This window comes from Geosmithia morbida (genome assembly GCF_012550715.1).
Source record: "Geosmithia morbida isolate 1262 chromosome Unknown scaffold_4, whole genome shotgun sequence".
In the NCBI taxonomy this organism is placed as follows: domain Eukaryota; kingdom Fungi; phylum Ascomycota; class Sordariomycetes; order Hypocreales; family Bionectriaceae; genus Geosmithia; species Geosmithia morbida.
In genome coordinates, this window is record NW_023336191.1 from 29551 (window position 1) to 54367 (window position 24817).

The 24817-nt window shown below is 58.1% G+C and overlaps 9 protein-coding genes across 9 annotated transcripts; 6 read left to right on the plus strand and 3 right to left on the minus strand.

Moving 5' to 3' along the window:
• Positions 1 to 146: 146 nt before the first annotated feature.
• GMORB2_5494 (uncharacterized protein) lies at positions 147 to 1452 on the plus strand (the record flags this gene model as incomplete). The annotated part of the gene is made up of 3 exons (XM_035467464.1): positions 147 to 340; positions 433 to 1062; positions 1194 to 1452. 3 exons carry the CDS (start codon positions 147 to 149, stop codon positions 1450 to 1452), a joined length of 1083 nt encoding a protein of 360 aa, XP_035322430.1.
• A 602-nt stretch (positions 1453 to 2054) lies between these two features.
• Positions 2055 to 4118, minus strand: GMORB2_5495 (Transcription-silencing protein Clr2; the record flags this gene model as incomplete). Its single annotated transcript, XM_035467465.1, has 3 exons — positions 2055 to 3035; positions 3411 to 3721; positions 3869 to 4118. 3 exons carry the CDS (start codon positions 4116 to 4118, stop codon positions 2055 to 2057), a joined length of 1542 nt encoding a protein of 513 aa, XP_035322431.1.
• A 1055-nt stretch (positions 4119 to 5173) lies between these two features.
• On the plus strand, positions 5174 to 6247 carry GMORB2_5496 (Nse1 non-SMC component of SMC5-6 complex; the record flags this gene model as incomplete). The annotated part of the gene is made up of 1 exon (XM_035467466.1): positions 5174 to 6247. One exon carries the CDS (start codon positions 5174 to 5176, stop codon positions 6245 to 6247), a length of 1074 nt encoding a protein of 357 aa, XP_035322432.1.
• Positions 6248 to 6943: 696 nt separating this feature from the next.
• GMORB2_5497 (uncharacterized protein) lies at positions 6944 to 8408 on the plus strand (the record flags this gene model as incomplete). Its single annotated transcript, XM_035467467.1, has 2 exons — positions 6944 to 8096; positions 8203 to 8408. The coding sequence occupies 2 exons, from the start codon at positions 6944 to 6946 to the stop codon at positions 8406 to 8408; spliced, it is 1359 nt and encodes a 452-aa protein (XP_035322433.1).
• Positions 8409 to 8708: 300 nt separating this feature from the next.
• Positions 8709 to 10405, minus strand: GMORB2_5498 (COMPASS component BRE2; the record flags this gene model as incomplete). The annotated part of the gene is made up of 2 exons (XM_035467468.1): positions 8709 to 9906; positions 9972 to 10405. The coding sequence occupies 2 exons, from the start codon at positions 10403 to 10405 to the stop codon at positions 8709 to 8711; spliced, it is 1632 nt and encodes a 543-aa protein (XP_035322434.1).
• Positions 10406 to 12039: 1634 nt separating this feature from the next.
• Positions 12040 to 14020, plus strand: GMORB2_5499 (ZnF GATA; the record flags this gene model as incomplete). Its single annotated transcript, XM_035467469.1, has 3 exons — positions 12040 to 12371; positions 12492 to 13060; positions 13167 to 14020. 3 exons carry the CDS (start codon positions 12040 to 12042, stop codon positions 14018 to 14020), a joined length of 1755 nt encoding a protein of 584 aa, XP_035322435.1.
• A 1973-nt stretch (positions 14021 to 15993) lies between these two features.
• On the plus strand, positions 15994 to 19000 carry GMORB2_5500 (Homeobox domain; the record flags this gene model as incomplete). Its single annotated transcript, XM_035467470.1, has 2 exons — positions 15994 to 17836; positions 17955 to 19000. The coding sequence occupies 2 exons, from the start codon at positions 15994 to 15996 to the stop codon at positions 18998 to 19000; spliced, it is 2889 nt and encodes a 962-aa protein (XP_035322436.1).
• An 822-nt stretch (positions 19001 to 19822) lies between these two features.
• On the minus strand, positions 19823 to 20994 carry GMORB2_5501 (glycoside hydrolase family 75 protein; the record flags this gene model as incomplete). The annotated part of the gene is made up of 3 exons (XM_035467471.1): positions 19823 to 20260; positions 20390 to 20724; positions 20823 to 20994. Coding segments are annotated over 3 exons (945 nt in total), but the record flags the coding sequence as incomplete, so codon positions are not given.
• A 2631-nt stretch (positions 20995 to 23625) lies between these two features.
• On the plus strand, positions 23626 to 24575 carry GMORB2_5502 (uncharacterized protein; the record flags this gene model as incomplete). The annotated part of the gene is made up of 2 exons (XM_035467472.1): positions 23626 to 24415; positions 24517 to 24575. 2 exons carry the CDS (start codon positions 23626 to 23628, stop codon positions 24573 to 24575), a joined length of 849 nt encoding a protein of 282 aa, XP_035322438.1.
• Positions 24576 to 24817: the final 242 nt, after the last annotated feature.

Genomic DNA, 24817 nt, shown 5'->3' on the forward strand with positions numbered 1-24817 from the left:
CCCCCCCCATTGCGCGTTTCAAAGGCCTCTGCTCGTACCACATTTCTGCTGTCGAGATCAAATCGCCAGTCTCTTGTGTATCATCGACAGCCATAAAACGATCACGATCGATTGAATTCATCCTTCCCGCCGCACGCCAGCAAAAGATGAGCTCCCGACCCGAGGCTACGCCCACGCCCACGCCCGCGGCGACTCCGGCCAAGGACATGCCCGCCAAGGTCGAGAAGCAGCAGCAGCGCAAGAGTCTGACCAAGTTCTTCTCGCGGGCCAAGACGGCCCTCCGCCGAGGCGAGGCATCTTCCAAGCGCAAGGATGATGGTGCCGCAGCCGGATCCAAGCCGTAAGGGACCGCCTGTACTGTGGAAGGGGGCGAGGCGATGATGGTGATGATGTCGAGGAGATGAATGGCTAACTTGGGGGGTGACGCTGCAGTGCCGCTTCTGCCTCCGCTTCCGCCTCCGCCGCGACCAAGGCCGTCCCCGTCACCGCCAGACCGCGCAGCCAGCAATACTACGCCTCCATGCCCGGCGTCTCTCGCCTCTCCAAGGCCGAGCTGTTCGAGGAGCGGGCCAAGAAGCTAGGTGAGCGGTTCGGCCTCGAGATCAAGGCCAGCGAATGGCAGGACACCCGCCCCGGCGAGACGGTCCTCCGCGTCGACAAGCCCATCCGCATGCGCGTCCGCCGCACCTGCCACGTCTGCAACGCCAGCTTCGCCTCGGCCAAGGAGTGTCCCAACTGTGCGCACGTCCGCTGCACCAAGTGCGCCCGCTACCCGCCCAAGCGCTCCGAGGCCGAGGTCATTGCCAGCCGGGAGAGGCGCGCGGCCATCATCAAGGCCAACCGCGAGAACGCCCCGATCGTCCCCGACCACTCGCCCCAGACGGCCGCCAACCGCATCGTCCTCACCCGCCCCGGAAAGAATGGCGGCCAGGATCTCGTCTACAAGAAACCCCGCCAGCGCGTCCGACGCACCTGCCACGAGTGCGAGGCCGTCTTTGCCTCTAATAGCAAGATCTGCGCCAAGTGTAACCACAGACGTTGCACAGACTGTCCCAGAAACCCGTATGTTTCTGACACTCTCCTTCTTCTTCTCCCCCTTCTCCTTCCTTCGTCTATCCTCCCCGCTACCACCTTGGGAGCGGTGGTCTGCACGCAGTACCCACGCAGCTTACTGACCCGGCCCCCCCCACCAGATCCAAAAAAGACAAGTATCCCCTCGGGTACCCAGGCGACGAATTCGGCCCCAGCAGCATCCCACACTACGAATGCGTCTCCTGCAAGACCATATACCCGACCGGATCCGAACACGGGACACCCTGCAAGAAGTGCGGCGTCGAAAAATCGGACGAGTCCCCTCGGGCCAAACCACGCAAGGTCGATCCGGAGCCAGACCCAGAGGTTGTCAGATCCCTCGCCGAAAAGCTGGAAGCCATCAGCGTCTCTGCTACCTGACGACGTTCCACCCGACCCCGTCCTACCTCTCTCTCCTCCTGCATGTACACATGCATAGGAAAGTGCATACCGTCCCCTTTACATTCTTACCTCTCTCCTCTTCTCTTCTTCTCTCATCTTTCGTCTTCCAGTGAATGGAGAGAGAGGAAGAAGGAGAGGAGAAGGAGAGAAGAAGAGAGAAAGAAGCCCTGCTGGGGTTTCTTCTTCTTCTTTGTTTTTCTTACCATCTTATTCTGGGACTTGAAGAGTCTCTAAGCAACATATTAAATCATCACCCTCATTTTCCCCCGATTCTACAACTCCCCCCCCCCCCCCCAATCCTTTGCCCTTCCTTTGAATAATGAAAAAAAAGAGATATTCTGGGGGTCTGACAATTCTCTCTCTTGCATTGATGACGTGTGTGAAAAGATATTTCTCCTGCAGTAACGTGAAAACGTATGTTTATGTATATGTACAAGCTATAGAGCAAGCAAGGACGAGTAACAGCAAAGCTATATAAGACAACTTACCGAATAACGAGAAGAGGTGAAATCGTCAAAAGAAAAAAAAAAGAGGAATCTGAAAAAAAGAAATAGAAAAGGTGGGAGAAACATGACGAGAAATCACCGACCCACATCCTCCCTGACATGATCCTCCATAGCCAACCGACAGCCGTGCGGTACTGAACCCCCGAGCGTGTCCAACCTGCTCATCCTCCTGCCGATATACCTCCCGGCCCCCTCCATACGGTTATTCAGATGGGCCAGCTGGGCGTGGCCGTCGAGTTGGCCCTGCTGCACGGCGTGCTGGAACCTGGACATGTCGAGGATGGGCATGAGCCGGTGTGTGGGATAGAAACGTCCGCGTATGTACTGCTCCCCCAGGACGACACCGTCCTTGACCATGACCCACGACCAGCCACCGCCGCCGGCGGCGGCGGCGGCGGCGGCGGCATTCCCGCCCAGCGAATTTCGCCAGCCGACCTCGTCCCTCAGGGCGATGGGCAGATTGTCGGGCTGGACGGGCGCGGCGCCGGGGGGAGCATTCTTCCCGTCGGCCCGCACAAGCATGTAGGCGTGGCCGCGGAAGAGGACGTCGCCGGGGAGGTTGGCCGACGTGAAGATCGCGCCCACGCCGAGGACGGCCGACTCGCCGGCGGCGGCGGCGGCCGGACCCAGCTCGGCGGGGAGGGACTTGAGGCGGAGGCAGTCGCCTATCTCGACGCGCTCGGCGCCGAGGAAGCACCCGTAGTACGAGACCGTCTTGCCGACCGGGTCCTCGGACATGGGAGACCACAGGGAGTGGGAGTAGTCGATCTTCAGAGCCGCCATCTTGGAGGCGTCGAGGGCGAGGAGGTCGCGCTTGCTATTGCTGCTGGCCCCGGCTCCGGAGGGGGGACCTGCAGCAGCAGCGGCGGCGGCGGCAGCAGCGGCGGCGACTTGATGGAACATGTGTTCCCACGGGACCTGGTCGAATAGCTTGTCCTTGAGCTCGGCCATGGCCACGGGCGGGACGCTGAACGCCAGGAACGGTCGCATGTCCTCTGTCGTCTTGGTCGCGACGCGCTGCTGCACGGCTGCGTGGCCGATGGGGACGAGCTCGTGCTGGCTGCTGCCACCGCCACCGCCGTTGGTATTGGGGGTGGAGTTGCTCGCGGATATCACGCCTAGTCGCCATGTCGTGCCGTTGCGGTACCATACAAGTTCACCTACGCGGAATAGCAGTGATGATTTGAGCGCCCAGGTGACTTGCTGCTGCTGTGCCTGCGCGGGAGCAGGAGCAGGAGCAGGAGCAGGAGCAGGAGCAGGAGCAGGAGCAGGGGCAGGAGCAGGAGCAGGAGAGGCAGATGATTGGGACCGCTGCTGTGCTGTCGCTGCTGTCGCTGCTGTCGCTGCTGCTTTCTGGATAGCGGCCGAGGAGGGTGGTGCTGGTGAGCCGGAGGGGGTGTTGGCCCCGGATATCTGAGGCGGGAGGGGCACGGGGGTCACCTTGGACGACGACGAGGAGGACTTGCTGGGATCTGGCTTGATGGGCGACTCCCTGGTCGACAGGATGGGCGTGTCCTCACCCGTAGAGGACGACTGCCGTGGCAGGCTGGGCAGGTTGCAGTGCACGCAGCAGCAGTCCTTGTAGTCCGACGACGAGGAGAGGAGCCAGATCAGGTGTAGGGCGAACTCCTGGGGCGTCTTGAACAGCTTGGCCTTGATGGGGTAGCCCGACACCCAGAGGTGCTTGGACCGTTCATACAGCCAGTATCCCCTCGGGAACTGGACGTACCAGGCGTTTCCCTCTTTTCGATTTTTTTTTCTCCGTCAGTATCTTACTGTTATCATGTCTTCCTTCTTTTTCTCTCTACCGTCTCTCTTCGTCGTTGCCGCTTTTGTATAAAAGGTATCTGGCCAGGAGAGAAAGAGAGAGAGATGGATATCAAACATACCATCGGGAGTAGGAGATAGCTCCTGCTTGAGTAGTATCCCCAGCTTCACCCTCCATTCGACAAACCGAGCATCATCCTCGGCCAGCCGCGTCATCTGAGGCTTGGCTCTTGGGATCTTATCGGTCACCGTCTTCTTGACCGCGCCGGAGAGTGATGGTATTGTCGGTGCGGGCCAGTAGCCTGGTCCTGAATCCGCACCATCGCTGCGACAGACGCGAATTACGTCAAAATCCTTTGTCTCCGAAGTCATGGCCACAATGGGGTGAGGGTCAGAGAAAAGTTTGAAGATGGAAAACAAGAGATTTCCAAAAAAAAAAAAATAAAAAAAAATCTTCGCCTTTCCCCCCTCGGCATTCAGGCCTCTCGAGAGCCTCGTCTACCCCGACTCTGAACGGAGAGCGCTGCTTTCTTCTTCTTCTTCTTTTTTCTCAATCATGCAGCTTCGCTCGGTGATGGTGCATGCGGCTCCCTCGACGGGAGGAGGTACTGCCACGACGCATACAACTTCTCTTTGCCGACGAGGAGCTCGAGATTCGCAACCAGGATCGTGAATTATCAGACACCGGCAATGGGAAAAGAAAATTAAATTTGGCTCCTGGGGATGAGCGTTCTTGTTGGGTGAAAACGGGGTGCTCTGATGCGCGTCGCGCGTCCAGGGTCAGGCGTCGTCTCTCGGCGCACAGGTCCAACCAGCGTCAGCCCACGTATCTCGGGATTGAAGGTCTAGAGGATAGGATCAGGATTAGATGTGAATGACGGCGTTAACTCGTACCGCGCTGGCTGAGATGAATGCAATGGGAATCGGATGGGACATCCTTTGTTCCAGGGCTTGAAGCAAGCTGGGCAACGGGGTTTGGTGGGATGAGTCAGCAGAAACTCCATCAGGCTTCCTCTGCAGCTCTGGTTCAAGGAGCAGCAGGTTGAGCACTGGGAAGGACCAGATATCGGACTTTGCTGGACTGTCATGATGTATATATGGAAATCGGAATGACATGTGAATCTACTACCCAACTTACCGCCGCCACGTCAATGTTACGAGTAATGTATGGCAGCCGTTACTACGGAGTACTACTTAACTATCCGCAGCTGTCGAGTCCCCACCAGAGATGGTCGGATAGTGGCGTAGAGAGCGACGCGTCGAACCCGCTCCCCTCGCATCCAACACGTTGTATGCTCATTCACGCCAAACCGGACATACGCGCTCCCCTCTCTCTCCCTCTTTCTTTTGTCGACATCCTGCTCCGTACCTCGTTCAGATCCAAAAAAAAAAGAATCAAAATTATACTGGCTGCTCTGCTCCGCGTCATGGAAGAATTGTTGGACCCAAACTACGGGCCTGGCCATCGGGCCTTTGTGCAGAGCCTGCTAGCACGCGGCACCATGAGCTACGACGAAGCTCGACCGGTGATCGCGGCCATATGGACTGCCCTCGAGGCCGGCGCCTGCGGTGCGGGTGCAGACGACTCGCGCGAGTACGCGGCCGCCGACGTGACGGAGCAGTACTTCCTAGACTACATCGACATCGCGCGGCAGGCCGTGTCGCTGTTCGACTACGACATCCGGACGACGCTGCACCAGCGGACCAAGAAGCGGGTGTACGTGCTGGTCAACACGACGTCGGACCCGCAGACGCAGCTGGCCACGACGTACAGCCCGGGCGAGCTATCCTTCATCAAGCGTCTGCTCGACGCCATGTTCGAGACGTACAACACGCCGCGGATGGAGGTCATGGCCCTGACGCAGATGCAGGCCATGAAGCTGTCCCGACCGGCACCGTCGAGTTCCCGGCGGCAGAGCGCACAGCAGAACCCCCAAGACGACGACGTCGAGGGAGGTGGAGGAGCAGCGGCGGTAGACCGCGGTCTCAAGCATGGCGAGGTGGAAGACGTGCTGGCCAGCCTGGTAGACGGCGGGTGGCTGGAGCGCAGCCGCGAGAAGTTCTACAGCCTCACCCCGCGCGGCCTGTTGGAGCTCCGTCCCTGGCTCGTCGAGACGTACAACGATCCGGACGCCGAGGCAGACGAGTGGCAGCGCGTCAAGTTCTGCGTCGCCTGCAAAGATATCCTGACGTACGGCCTGCGGTGCGCAGACCCTTCGTGCGTCTTTCGCCTGCACGATACCTGCCAAGACGCCTTCTGGCGCGTGCACCCTGGTGGCAGGTGCCCGCGGTGCAAGAAGGATTGGGCCGGCACCAGCTATGTCGGCGAGCGGGCGGTTACCCAGACAGAAGCGTTTCAGAGGGGACGGAGGCGCCCGAGGCCCGCGGCGGCAGCATCACCGAGGATATCACATAATGGTGACGACGACGATGACGATGACGACGACGATGACGAAGATGAGGAAGGAGACGCGGTGCCAAAGACTGAAGATGAGGATTAAGGAAGGTTCATGTCACTTTACCCAAAGTTGTCTCCGATAAGGAAGAGAGATACATAGTAATATAGAGAAGATACCCATGATGCGAAAGATACCCATGATTCGATATAACATTCCCGCCACTCTCTCTTCTTAATTTTTCCGCACGTCAAAAAGGGCACACGAGCAATAGTAGCCTCTAATCTCTCCAGATGATGATAAAAAAAAGAGCACCAGGTGGTTGGGGCACGAGTGAGGAGTTGAAAGATGGGATAAAACCCTTGCGCCGCAAGCATGTATGGAGCACAAGATCTAGAGAATCGTGGCTAATGACATCACTCCCCCCCGCGATATCAAAATCGTGGCTTGGGCAAAGATCTACTCGGTCCGTCAGATTGCGCCACGCTAAACACAACGATTAGCTGAGGAGCTTCCATGACGGCACATTAGCCGCCCCCCGGAGGGGCCCCCTTGTTCTATCGTACTTCTTTTTGTTTCTAGTTCTTGTACAGATTGCTGTTCTTTCTGTTTGTCGTGATTTTTTCTTCTTGAGCAAAACAATAAAGATAAGACCATCTTGGGTACCTACCCACCATTTCTTCACCTCGACTTTATACCTTCTTTTCTTCTAGTATACCTTTGATTTAACCCCCCCCCCTCCCCCGGGGAAAAGAAACCCCCCCTCCCTACCCCCCCCAAAAAAAAGAACAGACATCAGCAATGCTCGAATACTTCACCGTCAAAAAGATCAAGCAGCACAGGGCGGCCAAAAAGGTCAAGGAGGAAGAGGAAGCGGCAGCAACAGCCGAGGAAGCGAGGCACCAGACGTCGACATCGACAGAGAAGAAGGAGAAGCTTGTCGACCATGGAATCAAGGTAGGTGACGAAGAGCAAGACGACGACGACGACGACGACGACGACGACGATGATACCCCTCCTCCCTTGCCCGCCAGGCCGGTGCTAGACCGATCAGACGAGTCGTTCTTGCAGAGCCTCCTGTCCGACGACGCGCCTGGGGCGACGACGTCGCCGAACCAGGTACCAGATATCGACTGGCCATCCGATGCGTCGTCCATCACGGACATCAAGGCCAAGGATGAGAAGAAGGACAAGAAATCCAGATCCAAGCCCGAGGACAAGGGCAAAGGCAGGGAGGCCGAACCAGCGGACAAGAACGAAGCAGAGAAGGGCTCGACCGCCACCACCACCACCACCATCGGCAGCCGCTTCTCCGGCCTATTTCAGCGCAAGGGCACCAGGAACAACAGCAATAAGCAGAAGCACGGGCCGACGCTCAGACCGTCCGACGCGGCTGCCGCGACACCAAACGACACCGCCACCACGACGGACGACGACGAGGCCGAGGTTGAGCGCGAGGAGCGCGACATCGAGCGCGTCCTGGACCGCATGAACCTGTCGGCCCAGAATAACAAGGTCGTGTCCATGTCGGACGAGTCGGCCGCGCTGCTCCGGCGCTTCACCCAGGTCTTCAAGGACCTCGCCAACGGCGTGCCCACGGCCTACGACGACCTGGTCGGGCTCGTCAGCGACCCGGACGGCGCCATCAACCGCGGCTTCGAGAAGCTCCCCTCCTCCATGAAGAAGCTCGTCACCCAGCTGCCCGAGAAGCTGACCGCCACCATCGCCCCCGAGCTCCTCGCCGCTGCCGCCAAGAGCCAGGGCCTCGAGGCTTCCGTCCAAGGCGTCGGCGTCAAGGACGCCGCGAAGAACCTCTTCGTGCCAAAGAACCTGCTCGAGCTCGTCACAAAGCCGGGCGCCCTGGTCGGCATGCTCAGGGCCATCGTCAATGCCCTCCAGGCTCGCTGGCCCGCCTTCCTGGGCGTCAATGTCCTCTGGAGTATCGCTCTTTTCTGTAACTTCTCCCGACCCTCCTCTCCTCTTCTATCTGGCACGCATCCTCTTCCTCCCCGAGAGGGAGGGGAAACGAAAACGGGAGAGATGCTAACTCGTGACGCTAGTGCTCATGTTTGTCCTCTGGTACTGCCACAAGCGCGGTCGCGAGGCCCGTCTCGCCCAGGAAGCCGCAGGTGCAGACGTCGATCCAGACCAGAGAATCGAGGAACTCCCCGATGACCTCTCCCTCCCGGCCCCTTCTACTGGAGCAGCAGCAGAGGCGGGTGAGTCCAGTGCCGCCGGGGCGTCCAAGGCGAAGAAGAAGGAATAGCATGGTAGAAAGAGAAGCAACGGATTATACATGAGCAACATTACGTGGAATTTCGGACCGTGCCTAAGAGTCTCATATGGCTGGACTGGGCCGGGCTTGCGCGCATCGTCTTTTGTTTTCTTGACATCTTTTTTTTTGCGAGTTAGGATTCTTGATCAGGATAGTTAGAACAGACGGGATGTGTAGAACAGAATGGATATGGAAGTCTCAACACGTCGGGGTATGCCTGTCTTCTCTTTTCGCCCTCGTCGTCCTGTCGTTCCTTTCCTGAGCATCGATCCTTGGTGCACGGGACCAGTACTAGTAGTCCTCCTGAACCAGCTCCTTGATCTCCTCTCTCCCCGGCGCCATCGAGACCTGATTGCTTTTGTCAATCACGCCCGACCTGTCCGTAGCGCCGGCGCCATCCTGCATCCAGAAATCCACCTCGTCAATCACGTCGTAGACCACATCCTCGGCAATCTGTTCCTGGTAGCGCTCCGACAGGGGCCGCATCTCGGGCTCGTCCCCGGAGGATTCCGGCGGCGGGTACCAAAACTTGGGTCCGAAGTTGACCTCGGCCGCTCCGCCGCGGAATATGCTCACGGCGGGGTAGTACCCGAGCATGCCGTCGTCCAGCCCTTCTCTTGCGCCTACCTGTGGCATGGGCTTGGATGCCGGGGGGAGGAAGCCGAGTAGGTTCTCGAAGGCGGTGCCCATCAGTTTTCCATTCTTGTAGATGCGTATGTGCGAGTTGGGCAGGGTGCGCATGGCAGGTTTCGGGTGCAGGGGGTTGAAGTTGCCGTCTGACATGGATCCGCCGGACCCTGCCGGGGAGGGGTTCATGAGGTCTTCGAGCTCCTTGGTCGCGTGGTACTCAATCTTCTCGAAGTATGTGTGTGCCTTGAAGCGGATGGGCACGCGGTCGCGCACAATATTGGGACCCTCGGCCGTTCGCCGCGGCTGGCCTTCCTCGTGGGGGTCGACGGCGGGGTTGTAGTTGCCGGTCACGACGTTGCGGTGCAGCCTCTCGGAGGGGAGCTGGATCTCGAGGCCGATGACGTCGCCTTCCTGGATGGGCTCGCCGGGAGGGAAGAAGTTCTTGGGGCGAGACATGAACACTTTTTCGCCCGTGACGTCGCGGATCCCGTAGCTGTAGGCGTCAAATCCGACAGGGGCATCGAGCGAAGCCTCGCGTCGTGCCCAGCCCATGCGGACGTGCCGCACCCCCCCCTGCGGTTTCGTCTCACCCTCCTGGGTCTTGTGTATCCCTTGCGTCACCTTGCATTCCCAGTACCACCGGCCCTCTCTCACGGCCACGTTGGCTCGCGCCATGCGGAATCCCTTGTCAGTGGTGACTTGACGGGCGGTCGAGTCGAAATAGACGTGCGCGGCTGCATCTTCGTAGCTCATGCGGGGTCCAAAGGGCTCCGGCTCTGTCTGGCGGTAGTATATCATCGAGGGGAAGAGGGGGTCGGCTATGCAGTGGGTGTAGCGAAAGTTCTTCTTGTTGAAGACGCTGCGGCGGGGTGTTAGCCAACCGACGAGTGGCTGATGCAGGTAGTCGAGGAATGCGTGACTTACTGATCGGACGTCTCAAAGAACTCCGTCTCTTCGCCGGCCTGGCCGCTCGCCTTGTGGTGGGAGCTCAGGACAGGACCGCGCGGCGGCTCAAAGTCCGACGTCTTTGGCGGCGCAAGCTTATACCGCAGCGGGCTGGCCTCTGCCTGCTCGGGTGCCTTCTGGCTCCTAGGCTCGGGGGTCGCGCGTGCGCTGTCGGTCCCCTTCGCCTCGCGTTTCTTGAAACTGTCCTTCTTGGCCCGGGCGGACTTTGACCGGTTGGGCTGGGTGCCATCGTCTGGCGGTAGGGAGTCGGACGGTCTGTTGTCGGGGTTGAGAGGCGACGAGACGGCCGGGCTGTGATCGTGATTCTCATCAAGGGCGCGCTTCTGGGGGATGGAGGAGAGCGGTGCCGTGGGGGTCGGTTCGCGCTTGGGGGCATCGGACTCTGTCGCCATGGTTGAAGAAGATGCGATGAGGGTGTGGCTCGTCGTAAGAGAATGCTGCCGATGACAGAGCCGGGGCTAAGTCGCGATGGAGGGCTCACGCAGCTACAAGTACGGATATCGCTGCATGTACTTGTTGTACACACACGGCTTGGCACTATGTTCCTCGGTGAATAAAAGGAACTACTCATGTATGTACTCGTCCCGTCTCGTACATAATGCGGAGTACACTCGGTAAGGGCTGGGGGAGGGGGGAGGGGGGGGGGGGGGGGGGGGGGGGGGGGATGCTGCAGGTCGTAGTGTCGGTACTGGTGCTGCAGCATGTGAGGCTCTTCAGGTAGGCGCGCTCTGAACGTGACGACCAGGAAGGAACGGAAGGTGCCAGGTGCATCGAGAGAGAGAGGAAAGAGTGGACATGACCGACAATGGTTTAGCGTAGCATATACCACTAAAAGGCCCACTGGAAGTCTACGCTGCACTAAAAAAGTACTAGAGGCAGTTGTGTGCAAGATAGAAAACAAATTGAGCCAATAGCAGAGATGAGAAAGTAATAACTGTCACTTGACGGGTTTAATTCGCATCAGCTATTGGCTTTTGCACGATTCCAGCCTGTGGGAAGAGTGGAAAGTGACGATGACGCTCTGGCAGCCTATTGGGGCTTTTCCTGGAGATCCTTCCGCGTTGCTGGAACACACTGATCTGGGAAGCAGGCCGAGCCCGAGGCCACGAGGTGGATTCTCTTGTCTCCGAGCTAGGTTTTCCCCTTTGGCCCATCTCAGTCGCTCCTGTCACCGCTCACCACAACGTCTTGCCATTGGAATCCAACATCCCTCTTCTTCAAGGAGGTGGCCCCTTGCCGTCTCACTGCTCTTCGGCAAGCCAACCCGGGCGTCGTACGAGTACGATTATTCGTACGTACATACGCTGTATCCTCGTACATCGAAGACCCCTGTACATCAAGAGGCGCCCGCCCCTCTGCCCCCCCCCTCCAAGGTACGTGCGTGCGTGCATCGTGGGCTGCTGTTACTGTCGTAATGAAGGGGCGGGCCTCACACTCCTTCTTTCCCCCCCCCCAACCATCTTGGGGCACATTGCACCGGCTCTGCCTCGGACAGCATCCCATTATTAACCCTCGGTGCATTGTTCTCCCCGATCTGGGTCTGTTCCGTACGCCCCTTAGGGGTCCTGTGCCCTGGGGAACACCTTCGTTTCGGTCAGCTGACGTATACACACGCTATAGTACTAGTATTATTCGTACAGGTGTGGTCGAGATCCTTCTTTTGGCCAAAGGGCCGTGCACTTCTTTTTGCCCCCCCCCCCCCCCCCCCCTGCCCCCCCCCCCCCCCCCCCCAAAAAAAAAAGAGCACGGCAAGCCTGGTCGTGTGTTTCTGACCCCCCGGGCACATCGGCCATCACCGAGTGGCTCGCCTCCTGGTCGCTGGACTTGGTCTGTCTCCTTGTTTATCAACACCTCCTGAGGCATTATCACCATCCCGTCCAGTCAACGTTGCAACCTATCTACTACCAAACGAACCTGTCTTGTCGCTGCCCACAGGGCTGACCGCAAGACCCCTCCGCCGCTCCCACTCTCACCACCAACACCGCCCAACAACAGTCGAACCGGCCACTTGGCACCCCGCATAGTCATGTCAGAGGAGGCCCAGCATCGCGGGCATCCGCCGGAACGACGAGAGTCTCCTTCCGGTCGCACTGCCCTGCCCTCCCGTCCCGTGGCCACAACTGTCCACGATGTAGCGAGAGATCAGCGGATAGGTGAGACGTCGCTGCGCCCAGGGAAGCAAGGCAGTCGGCATCAATCGAGGAGCGCATCGCCGTATTCTGGCGAGAGCGCCACCATGATGGATATCTCGCCTTCTCCGTCAGCTCCGAGTCCTCAGTCGTCCACTGCTCGATCGACGAAAAAGGTCAGCCCATCTCCTGGGGCGAGTGGTCCGACTTCAGGAGGCCAAGTCTGCAGGTAGGATCTCTTTCTATTCCATCATGGCGCGAAAGGAGCCCCGCTCTCTTCCGTTTTCCCTCGCCTTCTGTTCTCCTTTCCGTCTTATCAAATCGTCGACTGACGTGCTGCCCTTTCAAGCAACTGTGGAACTACGCGCACACCTCTATGGCGCAGGTCTCCGCAAGGTGCGACTATCTGCAACGCCTGCGGTCTGTATTACAAGGCCAGGAACACATCGAGGCCTATCGGTCTCAAGAAGCCACCCAACGTTGTCCAGGAGAAGCCGAGTGGCCAACCCGTTTCCATAGCGCCCAAGCCGCAAAGCAATGTGCCTGGCGCCAGGTATGTCTCGGCTGAGCAGACCCCTACTGGGTCCTGTCCTGGCGGAGGCCAATGCAATGGGACTGGCGGTGCCGAAGGCTGCCACGGATGCCCCGCCTTCAACAACCGTCTCTCAAAGAGTGCGAATCTCAACGTCGGAAATCAAAAGTCTGGTGGTGGATGCCGTGGCAAGGGTACTCCTTCAGACGGAGGCGCTAGCGCCGGCGATACCAAGGTGGACCACGCGACGGATCTCACTAGCACCGTCCACACACGCAGCCAGAGTGACGATTCGACTGTCGTCATTGCCTGCCAGAACTGCAGCACGACGGTGACGCCACTGTGGAGGAGAGATGCCAGCGGGCACACCATCTGCAACGCCTGTGGTAAGTTATCAGCCGAGCTCCCTCGAGCCAACCCCCCGAACCCCGACCTAACCCCTGCCCCGAATATTCGCCGATACGTGTGTGACCAACCTGCGTGTGCTGCTAGGTCTGTACTATAAACTCCACGGCGTCCACAGGCCAACGACGATGAAGAAGGCCACCATCAAGCGGAGGAAGCGCGTGATCCCTGCCGGCGAGGAAGAGGATGGGGATGAGTCATCGCAGCCCGGAGACTTGCCGGAACAGTCCGGGACGCCGGCAACCCAGAAGGGCAGCGTGAACGCTGACGGTTCCGTCAGTCTCGGATCACGGCGTCAACCGCCACCGGAGCCTATGGCGCTCGAGCCCCGCCCGCCTTCGATGGGCGACCAGCGCCAGCCATCACCCATGTCGGTGACATCTGACCTGTCAGCATACCGCCACCAGCCCCTCCGGCCTAGCCACCCGATGCCGTATCTCAACGACGACAACCGGCTGCCACCCATCAGCTCGATGCACGCGTCGGGTGCCGCAGCCACGGTGGATAGGCAGTCGTCAACATCGCCCTCCGGGTCGGCGTATCTTTCGCCTGGGGCGCGGCGGAAGCGATCCTTCTCCTATAGCGAGAATGAAGGACGGAACCCGTACCCGGCAGAGCCTGATCAGACGGGAAGCGGCGGCGGCGATCATTCGAAACGGCTGTCGTCGATCGAGTCGATCCTCAACCCCTCGAGCAGCGCCCGGTACGACGACATGACCGACTGCTCGCTGCCGCCGCTGCGGTCCCCAGCCGCGACGACGGTCAACTCGGTGCCTAGCCCCGTGGTCCATTCGCGCGATCCCACGCCGTCCATGCCGGAGCCGCAGGGGGGGACGGAGGCGCAGAAGATGAGCCGTCGTGCGGCTCTGCAGAGGGAGGCAGAGCAGATACGCGAGACGTTGGCGGCCAAGGAGCGTGAGATACGAGATATGAGGCAGTGATCCTCCCTCTAGGAGTCTTCTCCCTCTTGCCTGTCCTTCCCGGGAAAACCGGGCGTCCGTCTCATCACACTCTCTTCCCGCTGCTCCCAAGAAAAGGTGCAGGGGAGTATGCTATGCGCTCCGTCGTCTTATTCAAGGCTCTCTTCAAAAAAGAAAGAGAACATGGTGTCCTCTCCCCCCTCTCTTCCTTTATAATTAGGGAAGGGCAAGGAGAGGATATCGGTCAGGAGACCGAGGTTCTTAATGTTTTCTTTGTCAATTGTTTTTTTTTCCCCACTCTTACGAAGTTTCAACGATTCGAGCAGCAAGGAGTCAAGGGTTTTACAAGTTTGTTTTTACTGCCACACACAAATCTCTGGAGGGATTGACGACCAAGAACGACACACAAGCCGAAAAAAAAAAAGGATCGCAGGTGATGGAGGGGGAGGACAGAGGAAGGGGAAGACGGGGCAAAAAAAAAGGGCATCCTCGAGATGGAGAAGAGAGGCGTGCAGATGGGGTTCCCTCCTACCATACATACCGGTACGACTCGTATCGTTACTACCAGTCATGGTATAGATATATATCGAGGAAGCTGGGAAGAGGAGAGAGTTGCTTCCAAGATACCATACGGCGTATTCAACGTCAATGACGAACTGAATCGCACACATGCAAACATAACCGTGGAGCTGAACTGTTGTAGGAGGGCAGGATAGAGACGGCAATAGCCGGATATAAACCCCGAAATGTTCACGAGATAACACTGGCGGTGAAAGATTCGCACAGGAGAGATCTGTAGTAAGTGTGGTAGTGGTGTGTTGATGATGGTGGGTGGTTTCAGTGGTGTGATGATGATGGTAGTGGGGGGGGGGGGGGGGGGGGCAGTCCGGTGTCGGCTCTGCTTACTGAGCAGCAGTTTCTAGAGGGCGGGAAGGACGAGTCCGTCTCTTTCCCTCTTACGTCGCCACGCCGTACAATAAAAGGTGACTCGGTGTAAAGTTGAAGGAGGGAAAGGTCAGCAACGGTTAGAACCGGGCTGTGTCGGAGATGAGAAGACACAGTCACCAACCCGAGCTGCCAACTGTCCCGGTATCTTTATTGTGATAGGTACAGCATCCTGTACGAGCGTCTGCCTATGGTAATGGCATAGGCATATATGCACGCCGTACATATTGATAATGCTGGCAGTGACAGTATCAGTTCGCATATGTGCGAGCAGCAGCAGCATTTCCTGCACCTACCTCGCAATAGTGGTGGCGATACGCCTTTCGACCAACAAGTTGTGGGACTGACATCGGGGAAGAACTCGGATCTGGCACTGTACCGAGTGACGAGGCCGGAGACATCCTTCCACGCCGCTCCAGCATGCACCGTGCCGCAGACCGACGGGTACTGAGGACAGTGTGATTTGACAGTGCGTGTAAACGTGAAGTTGTCAATCAAAGGGCGTACAGAGAGATCCCCCATAGTCTCCTCCTCCTCCTCTGCATGCTTACGGGAAATGGCCATGGGATGACTCCGAGGTTGGCGGGAGACTGTGAATCCTCGCAAATAACTCTCTTCTTGATTTTTTTTCTTTCTCCCTCTTTCTTTTTTTTTTCTTCCAGTTTTTTTTCTTCCCTTTCTCTTTACTCGGTCTCTTGCCTTCTCCCAGAGAAAGGTGGAAGTCTAGACGGATGTGCGCAGTCTGCTCCTCTACTACAACTCAAAGACTCATCCTCGTCTATCTGATCCTGCAGTAATACATCAATCAGCATTAGCAGTAGTGTCACTGCCGGGCTGCTCCCCAGATCTGCAACCATAAGGCCTGAGGAGTGAAGTGAGGACTTACTTATTTACTCATACACACACACACACATATATATATATGTAAATATATATATACGCCTTTCGGGAAGACCATTGACAAGGGCGCGCCTGTGGTCGACTCTCACTCAAGCCCCAACGACGAGAAAGTGGAAACGACATATTATCACCTTGTCGATTCGCCGGCAATGGCAGACGACATGGACGAGTTTGTCAACTGGGACCATACCGGCCTGGCTTCTGCTACTGATACCGTCCCCGACTATGATATTGCGCTGCCTTCGGAGACTGCTCTGGCTCAGGATGGCATGGAGCTCTGGACATCTTACGACGTTGACCCCAGACTCGTGGGCATGATGATGCCGCCGCCATCCCCCACCACCAACTCCGTCAACATCAGCAGCAACATGAACGATGACAACAACAACAACAACAACATCATACCCATGGACTTTTCCCTCGAAAACATCGACCTGACCTTTGAGAACATTGACGAGGACGAGTTCAGCTACGGCGCCCTCCAGCACTTTGCCACCGAGAACCCGGACACTGTCGCCCCCCAGCCCACGACCAGTCTCTTCCCATCTCTCGACAGCTGGACCTTCAGCCAAGGAGCAGGAGATGCCACCACCGGCGGCTTCCCTGCCATGCCGTCCCAGGAGGACCCTGCCATCGTCTCTGGCGGCGTGGTGCCTCCCAGCAACCCGGGCAGCGACCGGCCGTCTCTATTCCTTGACATGGCCAGCAGCGGCACTCCCGTCGCGGCATCTGCCACCGCTGCCGCCGCTTCTGCTGCCGCCGCTGCCGCCCTCACCGGCGACGGCTTCCCCGGCAGGCAGGACCGCCCCCCTCCCAAGATCGGCGCCCGCTTCTCCAGGGAGTCCGTGCGGATCCTCAAGGACTGGCTCTCGACCCACAACCGGCACCCGTACCCGAGCGACGAGGAGAAGGAGGTGCTCCAGCGCAAAACAGGCCTCAACAAGACTCAGATCACAAACTGGCTCGCCAACGCCCGGCGTCGGGGCAAGGTGCAGCCCCCGCGCACCACGTCCCCCCACCCGGCCAACTGGTCCGTCCGCGGGCCCGTCGAGATCCCGCAGAGGCGCGCGACCCCTTCGCTCGAGAGCATGAACCCCCTGCAGCGATGGCAGCACTCTCCGCCCGAGAACGAGCCGGCTTCCGTCACGGCCATCGCGCGGGCCGTCACCACGGCCTCGTCCTCGGCCGTCTCGTCGTCGGGCATGGAGAGCAACTTTGCACCCGACGACGGGTCCGGCCGGTCGCTGTGCAATCAGTCGTCCGCGAGCAGTCTCGGCACGTCGCGGTCCAGCAACGGGTCGTCGGCGTACTCGTACAGCTCGCTCAACTCGTGGGGGTCCTTCGGATCGGCCACCTTCAACAGCAGGTCGCGGCGACGGCGTCGTCGGAAGCCCGCCGGCGGTCTGCCCCAGGGGGGGGGGAGCAGCAGCGGCGGACGCGGACGGGGCGGCGGCGGCGACGGTGCCGCCACCACCCCCGCCGCCAAGACGTTCCAGTGCACCTTCTGCACCGAGACGTTCCGGACCAAGCACGACTGGCAGAGGCACGAGAAGTCGCTGCACCTCTCGCTGGAGCGGTGGGTGTGCGCGCCGTGGGGGTCGCGGGCGGCCCACCCGGAGACGGGCCAGCCGAGCTGCGTCTTCTGCGGTGCCGCCGACCCGGACGAAGACCACATCGAGGGCCACAACCACTCGACCTGCCAGGAGCGGTCGCCCGGCGAGCGCACCTTCTACCGCAAGGACCACCTGAACCAGCACCTGAAGCTGGTGCACAACGTCAAGTTTATGGACTGGTCGATGAGGACGTGGAAGATGGCGACGCCCGAGATCAGGGCCCGCTGCGGCTTCTGCGGCATCCAGACCGACAGCTGGGCCATGCGCGTCGACCACCTGGCCGACCACTTCAAGACCGGCAGCTCCATGGCCGACTGGAAAGGCGACTGGGGCTTCGACCCCCCCGTGCTCGGCATGATTGAGAATTCCATCCCGCCCTGTATGCAACCTGTGGCCTATCCCATAGACAAGATTGAGACGTCTAAACTTTTGATACCAACGGAAAATTAATGAAATCTTTACATATATATACATATATATATGTATATATATTACAGATCTTATCCATCACGAGAGGGCATCGCCGCTCCCCTACGTTGCCAACGGCCCCTCACCCGAAACGCCGCGGAACGCGTACGAGCTCATCAAGCTGGAGATGGCCTACTTCGACGCCAACAAGCGCGAGAGCACCGGACGGCCGCCGACGGACCGGGAGATGATGATGGAAGGGTGCCGAGTCATCTTCGCGTCCGAGACCCTGTCGTTCCAGGGCATCGCCACGCAGGCCTCCTGGCTGCGAGACGTCATCATGAAATCCGACGGGCTGCAGAACAAGGCGCGGTTCGGGCCCCTCCGTAGCGCGGCCGAGAACAGGCTGGCCAGCCTGAAGATCAACGGCAAGGACAACCTGTTCGAGCAGTGCCCCATGGAGTTCCAGCTGCAAGACTTCGTGCGCGCCAAGCGGCTTCTGGGCCTGACGCCCATGGACGACGAGCTGCAGGACGAGGCCTGCCGCATCGTCGGCCGCGTCGAGGACGTCTCGGCCAACCCCTCCGACACCGTGGCCAACTGGCTCCTCCGACTCATCACCGAGTCGACGAGCTGGCTGGCCCCCTTCCGTCGCCGCGCCCAGCTGCCCCGCACCGAGGACCTGGAGGACGCCATCATCCGCTCCACCGACCCGACCAAGATCGACTCCACCGTCCACAACTATTCCCGCCTGGAGAGCGAGCTGGCCGCCTTCCTGCGCTCCCAGCGCGCCGAGGGGGCGGAGCCGTCGGACGACGACCTGCAGCGACAGGCCCGCATCATCATCTACGAGTTCGACGACGGCTGGAACCAGACCGCCGCGGACAACATCTCGTGGCTGGAGGCCTTCAAGGCCCGTCACGCCCAGCCTCCTACCGGCGCCGACACCGACACCGACACCGACGCCGCTCCTCTCCAGAGTCGGGGTCAAGGCCTAACGCCCGCCACCGCCGCCGTCGACAGCACTGAGCCCGGCCCCTCGGGGCACGCGCCGTGCAGCTTCATGCCGGACACCCTCCTCTGCGAAGAATACTCTGGGTGGAATTTGTCAGGACATATCGGTGGCAGTCAGTAGGGAGTGGGGCAACCGGGGAACTAAGAAGGTTATATAAGTAACGTTCTTTAAGGTTATCGGTTAGGCCCCGACGGATAGCGGGTTGGCCGCGCACACATGCATGATGAATTGGCCCTATTCTTGGCTGCAAATTTAGGATGAGCCAATCATAAAAGGCGCATATCGCAGCTGGCTAAGCAGATTACAGAAGAGATTGAACTGTGGTCATGTGACCGTACCGAATGGGGTAACTTCGGCATGATTCTGTCATGTCTGCGTCGCTGGCTCGCGTCTTATTTGTCGTGACTCATAGGCTGAGATCCTACGTCACAAGCCTAAGGTAAGCCGAATGAAGCATAGACATGTCGAGTCCAGCAGGCAGAGAAGAGATGAGAGAATTTGACCTTTTGAACAACTTTCATCTACCTTACTACATACCAAAACACTATACACTGCCCAGGCGCATGGCCGGATGGTCATCCTTTTCCAAACACCTGCGAGCGTAAGCAGTCCGATCATGCGGCAGAATGCGGTTGTGTGCCGGAGGGACCACATGCTACACGACGCCAAACGGTTATGTGGCCAAGTTCTCATGGGTCCCAGACGGGCGGAAGCAAGAGGTAGAGCTCCTCAGGTTAGCAGAAGAACAAGGGGTCAAAGGCGTGACCAAGGTGGTGGGCAAGAAGGATGGTTCCAGTACATTCATGTCCGTACAGTCTCGAACTTGGTAATATCCTCGTGTATGCAATCTACATGTGTACACCGATAAGTGATACCATATATCCGCCGATTGCCCGCCCCCCCCCCCCCCCCCCCCCCCCCACAAGACTCCTACACGCACGTCGGTTCCTCGGATCCAGACGAAGGCGCATGCAGGTGATGGGCACCAGTAGTAGTGGCAGCGGTAGTCATGGTGATGGTGGTGGTAGTAGTGGCAGTGGTGGTGGTGGTGGTGGTGGTGGAGGCAGCAGAGGCGGTCTTGTTGCCGTTGCTGTTGTCGGTCCTCCCAAGACGACTGATGAGGCTGTTGCCGAGACCGACGATGCTCCTGTGGAAGGCATCAAAGTCCTCAGCGTCCCAGTAGGCTCCGCGGGGGCCGGGGACGGCATCCTCTCCGGTAAAGGCAATGTACAGGACGTCTTCCTCGTCGTGGCTGCTGTCGTCCTCGGCCCTTCCGCTCATGCCGTGGCCGAAGCAGGCGGTGGCGAGAGAGAGGGAGGCTTCGCCCACGTGGGCCTTGTCACCGCCGTCGCCGTTGGTGTCTCCCCAGATTCCGTAGAACTATTGCAGCACGTCAGTACGGCTCTGTCGTCTTCCCTCCCCCAACACACAAGCACAGAGGTCGGGACGGTGCAAGGTGGGGGGGCGGGGAGAAGATGGAAGATGAGGGAGGTGGGAGGTGAAACTCACCATCTGGTCACCACAAACGACAGCCATGACACTCGTCTTCTCAACGCCAAACTCCCTGGGGTCGAAGGTCTTCCACCCGGGCTTATCACCCGTGTTGCCGAAGACGACGAAAGGATGGATGTAGCTGCTCAGGTCGGTGATGCCGACGTCGTAGCTCTCGATGATGTCCCTGACGGCCGTGGTGGAGACGGTGGTGCCGGCGCCATTGCAGCGACCATCGTTGTGGAAGCCGGCATTGGTACCGTCGCAGTCGACGTCCATGTTGGACAGTCTACCGGGACCCTGAATGTACACCACGCCCGAGTCGACGAGGTGGTCACCGCAGTAGGACATGTCTGAAGTCATCTTAGCATACATGTAAAGGCAAGACCGAAAGACGAAAGGGAGGAAGAGGAGGAGGAGGAGGAGGAGGAGGGATATATACTCTACTCACCACCGTGGTCATCCTGAGAATTGTGAAAGCCGGTGGCCAACTTGCGGGTGCAGTACCCCTTGCTGCGGACCTGGTCGTAGAAGCTGCGGACGTTGGAGGGGATATCAAGACCTAGGACTCCCGGGGTGAGGAGGGTGGCCGTAGTGACAGCGAAGAGGGATCGGGTCTTCATGATGGGATAGTTTGAGCTGAATGGACGTTTCGGTAAAGGAGGGGCATAAGCTGGGATCTTCTCCCAAAGATGAAGATGAAGATGAAAAGGAATGTGGTGAATGTAAGAAGGAAGGAATGGACGAGATCAACTCAAGTCTGCTACTGCTGCGGTTGAATCAGACATCGATACAGGAGCGAGAAGTCCACGGCCTTTATACACATTTCCCTCTCCCCTCTCTTCTTCCTTTCTGAACCGATCGCGTGCCCTACTCTGCCCTCTTGTCAACCAAGGAAGATGGGCCTTCCTTCCTATGGGACACCCCCCCGCCCCTCCAGGATGTATATAGCAGTCTACATCTGGAATCTCAGGGGAGGGGACACCATGAGGAGAAGAAGCACCGGTGCGTGATGATGGTCCGGGCATGAAGAATGGAGACGATGTCACCCTGGGTCCAGTGCCGGTCATCGAGTCAGCCTGTCGGAGGGCCAGGAACAGATATTACAATGCGGAGGTCCACGTTTACTGTGGGAGACGGGAGAGATGGTGAAACGAGAGAGAGAGAGACGGAGATGGCCTCGACTGTGCATTACTTGATACGATGAGAGCAGAGAGATGGCTGTAGGTTCCCACCTCTACTCCATGACACTACTCTGCGATATGGGAGTTGAAGATTACCATCGGCGAAGACGGATTATACCGACAGCTCGGCGGCGGCTACCCCATCTGCACGGCACGGTCTACCAGGATGTCATCCGGAGTGGAGAGTAGGAGCTTGGATGCGTGCGCGTAAGGAAATTTGGAGCGTAAGAAGAACAAGGACGAGAATGTTGGTCGTTCCAAGTGAATCTTGGTAAGGACGCAATGAACCAGAGATGATGATGTGCGTGAATGATGGTATAAGACGGTTCGAAACTCCCTGGTCCGTCCAAGAATAGAGGAGAATAATGATATTTTTCTGTCAAAAGGATAGCAGAGAAGGGAAGAGAAAAATAGAAGAAGAATGAAAAGCCCACAAAACCAGATCCACTGCTGAAAAAGACAGACGACTTCTGACTTGAGGGGAAGAGAAAGAGGGTCATGTAGCATTGTCGCGTGTTAGTCTCATGCTAGTCAAGTCTGAGAGAGAGAGGGAGGGAGGAAGAGAGAGGAGGGGCCGATAGCCCCTGAAGCAGATGATCCCCTGGTTAACAACAATGGCTTGAATGATCCGTCAAAACATTCAAAGAAACAGCCATCATCATTACAAAAAAGAGAGAGGGGGGGGGGGGGGGGGGGCAAAAAAAAAAAAAAAAAAAAAAAAGAGGAGGGGGGGGGGGGGGGGGGGGGGGGGGGGGGGTGGGACAGACAAAGAAGACATACAGAGACAGAGACTGCAGTGACATACAACGTCCCGCACCATCGAGGGCTTAGACGACGCCGCTCGACAGACTAGCAGTTTTAAAGGGTCTGGAGACCTGGACATTGAAACAATGCGAACGAATCCAGTTCCTTGCCGGCTCTGTGGGCCAGGTACATGTAACCCCAAAGTCCCGCGGACTATCATCTCCAGCGTGCCAGACACCGAGCTGACACTGGGAATGAGTCTTCTCTCTCTCTCTCTCTCTCTGTCTCTCTCTCTGTCCCTCTCTCTCCCGGGCCCGGTTTTCGCAGCTTGAAACGACAGTCTGACGCCATCTCATCATCAGGTTCTGGACGACCAGTTGTTTCTGGTGTGGAAGAGGGTTGTACTATACAATAGTCCTCTTGTTCCCCGGCTGAGCCCTTGATCGGATAGCCTTGGCCGTGTAGTAAACGCGCGTGGTGAGTTGTTGCAGACTACTATTTCAAGAATGCTGAAACTTGGTATGGGCATCCCCCCTGATTCCCCTCCTCTCTCTTCTCTCTCTTCTCTCTCTCTCCCCCTCTCCCCCTCCCTCTCCCTCTCCCTCTCCCTCTCCCTCTATCCCTCTCTCTCCGTGCGGAGTAGCGGTGGTATTCGTCAGCTGCTGTCTCTTGTGTGCATGTCATGTTTTGGTGTAGCTGAGATGACAGGTGCATGTGACCGATGCTACCTTTCAACAAGCCAGTATCAACAACGATGGATCCTTCCGACAACAACATGGACAGTATTGCCAGAGAGAATTACCCCTACGAGTGTCTTGGCTGTTGCAGTGAAGCTGACAAGCACGACGTTCAGGCATTATCGACCATGAATCCCGCCCGTACCTGCGTGCCTATCCTTCATTCCCTCATCGTCGTGAAAAGAGAACTGCCGAGTAACTGCACGTCCCTACACTTGGTAGGCATCATGGGTTAGACTCCTTCTTCGTCAGCCATGGAGGGTCACGGTCAAGAGGGCTCACAGCAGATGGATCGTACTTGCTCTTGCAGTCATGGAACCCTCACCCCCTCTCATCCATCCTCCCCGGCTGCCTCTGCATCTCGCCTCCCTTTACCGTCGACAGTCACGGTGACCGTCTAGTATTCCACGCAGCATATCACCTCACAACTTCCCACATGCCCATCTCTCCATCCTTTCCCTTTTTGGTTTTTTTTTTCTCTTCCGCTCAGCTCAAGTATCAATCAGTCTCACCATCTGATCAAGTGGACCAACTTGAACACGAGAGAAGTGCCAGTGTTAGGCTGCTCAGCGTCGTCGTCGTTCCCACGATGCCGGCCTATTTCCTCCATGGCTTCCGCTGGGGACGTCCCAGCATCCGCAGATTTGTTGAGCGGAGCGGCCTGCCGGCGAGCAAGGCCGAGTGGTTGATCGGCGACCATGCAGGCGCTGACGTTATCATGGAGCTCATGAGAGAATACAAGTACATCCCCGAAAGGTCGATTCCCCTGCCCACCGAGCCGGGACACAACCAGGCACCGGAGTGGCAGATGCGCCAGGAATCGTACATCTTGCCCGAGCCGCACATGTCCCCGGACGAGGATCCGAGGGTCAACTCTCACGCCTGGACAGGCCTCAAGCTCATGGAAGAGTACGACGGGAGAGGCACCGAGCAAGAACCGCCTCGGCCCTATGCCTTTGTGGCCAACTACGTCGTGCGCGTCGATCTCGACACCAGCACCGAGATCGAGTTCTACAAGTTCAATAGGTGCCCCCTGTCTACGAGCTCTGCCTGGCTGTCTAGGCTGCGCAGCGCGCTGCAGCCCAAAGAGCCAGTTCGCTGGTACATTGTCAACTGTGCCGAAGGCCCAAAGATACCACCGTCACTGACGTACGACGGAGGCGGAGCGGACGGAAGGTCGGATAAGTCGCAGGCTTCTGGACAGTCTGGCAACGATGACGACGGCGCCGACAAGAAAGACGATGGTGACAAGAAGCAAGACGAAGATGGGGACGGGAATGGCAATGCCGAGAGTGACCGGAAGGAGAAGAGGAAAGCATTGTTCAACCTGATACCTCTGTCTGGAAAGAAACGTGCCGACAAGAACAAGCAGGCGTCGGGTGAGGCCAGTTCGTCGACACCTGATGGGCGAAGCCATGGTAGGAAACACCCGGATAAGAAGCCATCCCCTTTTGACGGGTCTTGGCGAAGACACCTTTAGGCCTTTGGGGGAGGCTCGAATTTGTCCTTATCGTCTTCCTAGTCCAAGATTTTCCCTGACGGAACCTGATGGTTCCTGATGGTTCGAACTCACCAAGCATGTTCCGGTTTTGTTCGTCTCTCTACGATTTTCTGGCTTCGGTGTATTTATCCAGCATTCCTAGCCGCTGCCAGCTTTGATTCCTCTGCGGGCCTTGTACTTTGGTAAGATAGAAGAGAGAGAGAAAGAGAGAGAGAGAGAGAAACCCAAGGATGGGCAATCACTAGTATTCACCCAGTATGTATGACTTAGCATAGTATCA